This window comes from Helianthus annuus, chromosome 15 (assembly GCF_002127325.2).
Source record: "Helianthus annuus cultivar XRQ/B chromosome 15, HanXRQr2.0-SUNRISE, whole genome shotgun sequence".
Taxonomy (NCBI): domain Eukaryota; kingdom Viridiplantae; phylum Streptophyta; class Magnoliopsida; order Asterales; family Asteraceae; genus Helianthus; species Helianthus annuus.
In genome coordinates, this window is record NC_035447.2 from 112,739,295 (window position 1) to 112,744,932 (window position 5,638).

Genomic DNA, 5,638 nt, shown 5'->3' on the forward strand with positions numbered 1-5,638 from the left:
TATGCTGGGTAAAGTCTTTACTATCTGAACTTCAGATTTCATCTGATTCTTCTCCCACTATTTGGTGCGATAATCTCGGAGCCACATATCTTACTGCAAATCCTGTTCTTCGTCAACGCACTAAACATATAGAAGTTGATCTTCACTTTATTCGTGACATGGTTCTTGCTCGAACTCTTCAAGTTTGCTATGTTCCGACCACAGATCAGCTTGCCGATGTTCTCACTAAAGGTTTGTCTATATCTAAGTTTCAAGACATACAGTCCAAGCTTCACGTTCAACCGACCGTTCAGCTTGCGGGGGTATGTTAGACAATAAATTCACTGCAATAATTATCTCCAAGGTCATCATTTTCTCTTTCGTAACTCAACATTTAATTAGTCATAAAATGTACTAAATGTCATCAGTTAGATTATCCTTTGATCTTCCATAGGTTATTATGTTTTGACTATATAAACACATGTAAATCTCAGTTGATACATATAGAAAATACAAATATATTCTCAACTTCTTTCAGTGGGTGGTGATATGGTGGTTAAAGGTGATGATGGGATGAAGAAAATGTGAGGGTGGGGGAGGAGGTGGAGCCTACAAAGTTTTTTAATTAATTTGTTTCTATTATTTAGATGGACTTCACTTATTAAGTTCAGTTTTATTCTTTGGTTTTTAACTTTTATTTTTAACAGAGAGGGTACTTTTGTCATTTCACATCCACTTAACTGAGAAAACTAGCCCTCATTCACGCCAGGGACCATCCGAGAACGAATTTGAAAAACTTGGAGACTATAAATGAAATCTGAGAAAACCACAGGGACTGTTCGGGCACTTTTCTCATTATAATATTGCAAGAAACATAAAATAAGTACATGGTCATAGGTTCAGAAAGCTCATATAACTTGTCATCACAACTCTTTTACAAAGCTCATCTTCATCTTCATCAACAAGAAGTTGTAATTCATTCAGATTTAACAAAAGATGGGTTACTGGAAATCAGTTGTGGTGCCAAAGTTCAAGAAGTTGTTTGAGAAGAACAACGTTAAAAAGGCTGCTGCCGCAGAAGCTTGCAAGATCTTCGATGATGCTAAGGTATACTGTTGTCTTAACCATTATTTGAGTTAATTATCAAATTTTACAACAAATTAATTTTCTTATGTTATATTTAATTCAAACACAACACAGGATAATTACAACAACGAATTTGAAGAGAAGAAGGCTGACCTCCAAGCTAAAGTTATCGAAATCTACGAGGCTTCTAGCGCCGAAGTTAAGGTATAAGATAAAGGCGGACTTGTCTGATACTCGTTTTTTCATGTATTCGATGCCTATTTATCTAAATATCTGAACAATAATACTAGTGAAAAAAATCATGGGTCCATCACTGAAGACGTTTATAAATAATAACTCAATTATTTATTTCCAATTTATGTTACTTATAATATATATGAGTTATATTGATATGTGTTGAATTTGATACAAGTTATATTGGATACATCATACATGGATGGTGTTTTACGGATGAAAATCTTAACAGGCCGTTGTGAAGGAACGCAAAGATGGAGCCTTGAAAACAGTCTCTAACGGAGTCGAAAAGTTCCTTGAGGAACTATCTAAAATAGGTAATTTTTATTTCACATGATATAATGGGGGTGTTCTTTTTAGTACCTGGTGAAACTAGAAAATCACATTCATAGTTGCACTATTTAATATATTAACCGACTAAAATGCATGTGTGTATAAGATGGTTACAGACATAACACATTTTTTTAGAGAAAAAGAATAATAAAATAAATCATTTTTTTTTAATTTATAAAAACCTAAATATAAGAAAGTAGTTGAAATGCAAAGTTTATTCATCTCTTTTGAAATTAAAAAAAAAATCATTTATTTATAGAACCTACATTTACACATGTGTAGCTAAATGTTTAATAGTTCTTGAAAACATACGAACAAATTAGTTTGATTGTTTCTTATACATACACATTTCTATGTAAAAAGTAAGAATTAAAAAAAAGTGAACTGCTAATAAAAAGTTTAACGATTTAGGTTTGTTCTTTTGTTTTCGTAATAATTTAGTGTTTTGAAATGAACATGTGTAGAATTTCCGGGGTCAAAACCAGTTCATGAAGCTTGCTCCAAGTTCGGACCAACCTATATCGAGGGACCTATATACTTCGTCTTTGAGAAGGTGTCAACTTTCATAGTGGTTGAAGAGGAACCACCTGTAGCCGAACCAGAAGCAGCCGCGGCTCCAGCGGAAGAAACAAGCAGCAAAGAGAAGGAGATTGTGGTGGAGGAAGAAAAGAAAGAAGAAGTAGTCGCGGAGGAAGTGGCCAAGGTTGAGAAAACACCAGAACCGGCAGCGGCCAAGCCGGAGGAAGTAGCCCCGACCGAGCCAGCTAAGGCTTGCTGATCAGGGTTTTGTGCAGTGTGGTAACTAGTAAGATTGATGTGTGAAAGTTGATCAAAGGTTTTGTAAACCAATTTTACTTGGGCAAATGTGTGTTATTTTATCCGTTCAATGTTTTGTTGGGTGTATTGATCTAAAATTTGTTGTATATTAAAGTTGTAACGTGTATGATATTTAAACTTAATGTTATACAGATGATATTTGTTTATTTGTTCTTGCTTTGTTAAAATAGCTATATGTTAGCTTCCTTCATTAATTTCATCAAGCATCCTTTCTCCCAAGTGAATCACAATCACCAACTTGCAAAAAATACAAAAACTAAATCCTGTCATTTTTATAAATATATTAACCGAATCTCATATCTCTGCGTTATTCGGGATTATAAAGCAAGTCACATCGACAATAAATCTCTAGGCAGTGATTATAATACCTTAGGTTAATCTTACATCAACCAAAAAAAAGGCGTTGAGTTGATAAGTAATATATCTAGCTTTACACTACTAGAAAATTGTCTATCACCGATGATCAAACGATGCAATATATTGGCTTATACGAGAGCAGGGATAAATAGTTTTCCTTATGTAGTTTTCATTTATTTTGTATGTTTGAGCCATGTGTGACTTCCTTTATACGTTATAACGACACCATTGATTTTTTTTTTAAATGTCAGGAAATGAAGCAATGTGTGACGTGATAAGTGGGACTAGTACACAACACCTCTTATTTAAAACTAGAAGATATATATATAGATCGTGATTAGAGGTTGCCCCCACGCAATTTGTAAATCAAAATATATTGTATTCAATCTAATATAAATAATTAATAAGTTTGTATTATTATCCAACTGATGAAACACCGATGGCGCCAAATGATGGCGCCAAATGATGAAACACCGATTAACACAAGGTTTATCGATGGGGTTATTTCGTCTATGGGGTTCAACCTCTTTTCTTGCTTGTAACAATGGCTTGAGATCTGCAAAACAGTAAACACCGTCAGTCTCGTTAAGAGGGGGAGAAAGGGGATTTCCCTCTTAACCAGACTCCGGCGTGAGAATAAGTACTGTTCTGAGAGAAATAAACAGTGTGTGTATAGAGTGAGTGTGGAGAGTAAAGATCCTGAACCTGAATGATGAAGGGTCCTATTTATAGCCGGAGGGTGAAGAAGGAAGGAGCAGCTGTGCCAGCTGTGGGCGCGTGCCAGCTGTCCGACCAAGGGGAATATCCTCTTGGTCTGCTCTGTCACGGCAGGTGTAGTGGTACACGTGGCGTTGTTGCATTTGTCCACGCTGGATACCTCGTACTGGCGTTGTCAGCCCTGCTCCCTGATTTGTCGCAGGCCTATGTGGCGTTCTGCGTGTGGTGACACGTGTTGTCCTCTATGTCGGATAGAGCATCTTTGGTGCCAGCTGCGAGTCTTCCAAAAGTTTCTAGAAGCTTCTGGATTGCTTCGCTGATATGGACGCCTTGTATGCTCAAAAGTGGTGTGGCCCCTGTCATATAGGCAGGGAATTGGGACCATACCTCTTCACCAACCAAACTCATCAGAATAATTCTAGGTATGCCAATCAATCAACCACAAGTAATGTTTCTAATAAAAAGATTGAAGATGGCAACTGGCAAATATAACATAATCTACGATCACAATTGATCCTTCATTTATTTATCCAACCAAACAAGGCACCGGATGCTACTACTCATTCGATTTTTGGCCATGATGATATAGGCATATGCATATAGCCATGACACAACATAAGAGATACATGATTTTTTAAGATCATACATAATAAGTAGGAAAAGTGTTGCATATGTCTCGCTTTTATATTGAAGTATATTAAAGATATTTTGGATTAAAAAGTTGGTAGAGACTGTTTTTTGGTTATGAGTTTATTATATGAACATATGTAAAACATAAAAGTAATCATGTAGTTTCAATTATCTGTACATGATAAGCCAATAACCACAGCAAAGATGGGAGTCGAGGACATGATTATTAGTTTGGTCGAGTTCCCGTTTAGGATGTATATTATTGATGGAATTGAGAGTTCTTGATGATGAAATCGTGAATGGAGAGAGAGGGGACAAATTAGATGTGTGATGTTAGGAATGTGTGTAATCATTATTCTCTCTAATTATCTATTTAAATACATCTAAGGAAAAACCCTTTATTACTTAATAAGGGTAATATGATCCATCAACAATTACTAACTGATATATAATAAGGTATAATTATTTATTTTAATATCATATAATATAAATAATTATAATGGCTATATATTAAACATAACAAATTATAAATAATCTAACACTTAGGCCGGAGGGTATGGAGGGCGCCACTGTGCCACCTCACCTCCGATAGCACCCCCAACCCCCCCCCCCCCAGCGCCACCAGCCACACCCTGCAACTTAAACTGGGGCGCCATGGGTTGTCCGACACCATGGTAACGAGGAGGAAGAAGTGTTCAGGTGGGGCCCACATGCATTTCATCCAATAAAATCTTTTTTTTATTTTGTTTAATAGGGGGCGTTATCCCAGGCGTGATAAAGCCCCTTGGCTGACATGGATCTGACGTGGCGTTGATATATCTTGATAAAGCCCCTAAGGACTTTATCCCACACCCCATAACTGAAAAGTCAAATGGGAATATTTTCTTCCCTTTTACTCTTTCAATCATTTGCAAATTCATGATAATTTATAATTTATAAGGAAAAGTAATATTATATACTAATTTAATTTAATGAAATCAATTGCTACACTTTCTATAAAAGTTTTGTTTGTTTGTTCCCTTGTATCAATTGCTACACTTTCTATAAAAGTTCTGTTTGTTTGTTCCCTTATATGTGTTATGTTTATGTGTGTATAATATTTATGTTTCTTTTTGTTAAAGAACATGGTTAAAATCATTCATATGTTAAGTTCAATATATTTTTTTTTGGTAAAATGGCTTAATTTGTGGTTAAGTTTGTGCAAGGTAACAAGTTGAAGGGCCGGTTGTGTAAAGTGTGAAAGTTATGAGTGTTGCGATGAAAAGAGAACAAGATAGAGGGTGCTAGATGTAATTATGATGTGAAGCTGGTATATAATGAAACCTTAGATAACGTTTGGTATGAAGGAATAAAATGCGGAATGTAATGGATCATTCTATTAGAATGAAAAGAAAGATGTTTGGTTGTCAAGTGGTAATAGAATGGAGCATTCCACAAGGAATGTAAACCTTCCAAATATAATAAT

The 5,638-nt window shown here is 35.5% G+C and overlaps 1 protein-coding gene across 1 annotated transcript; it reads left to right on the plus strand.

The window, feature by feature from the left end:
* Window positions 1–908: 908 nt before the first annotated feature.
* On the plus strand, window positions 909–2,615 carry LOC110912277 (plasma membrane-associated cation-binding protein 1). Its single transcript, XM_022156970.2, has 4 exons — window positions 909–1,086; window positions 1,180–1,269; window positions 1,532–1,616; window positions 2,097–2,615. Exons 1-4 carry the CDS (start codon window positions 976–978, stop codon window positions 2,408–2,410), a joined length of 600 nt encoding a protein of 199 aa, XP_022012662.1. The 5' UTR covers window positions 909–975; the 3' UTR covers window positions 2,411–2,615.
* Window positions 2,616–5,638: the final 3,023 nt, after the last annotated feature.

Bases quoted from the DNA above. Each gene is read 5' to 3' on its own strand.
- LOC110912277 (XM_022156970.2), top strand. From the start codon at position 976: ATGGGTTACTGGAAATCAGTTGTGGTGCCAAAGTTCAAGAAGTTGTTT. The intron at 1,087-1,179 runs GTATACTGTTGT...AACACAACACAG, and splicing joins AGATCTTCGATGATGCTAAG to GATAATTACAACAACGAATT. The intron at 1,617-2,096 runs GTAATTTTTATT...GAACATGTGTAG, and splicing joins TGAGGAACTATCTAAAATAG to AATTTCCGGGGTCAAAACCA.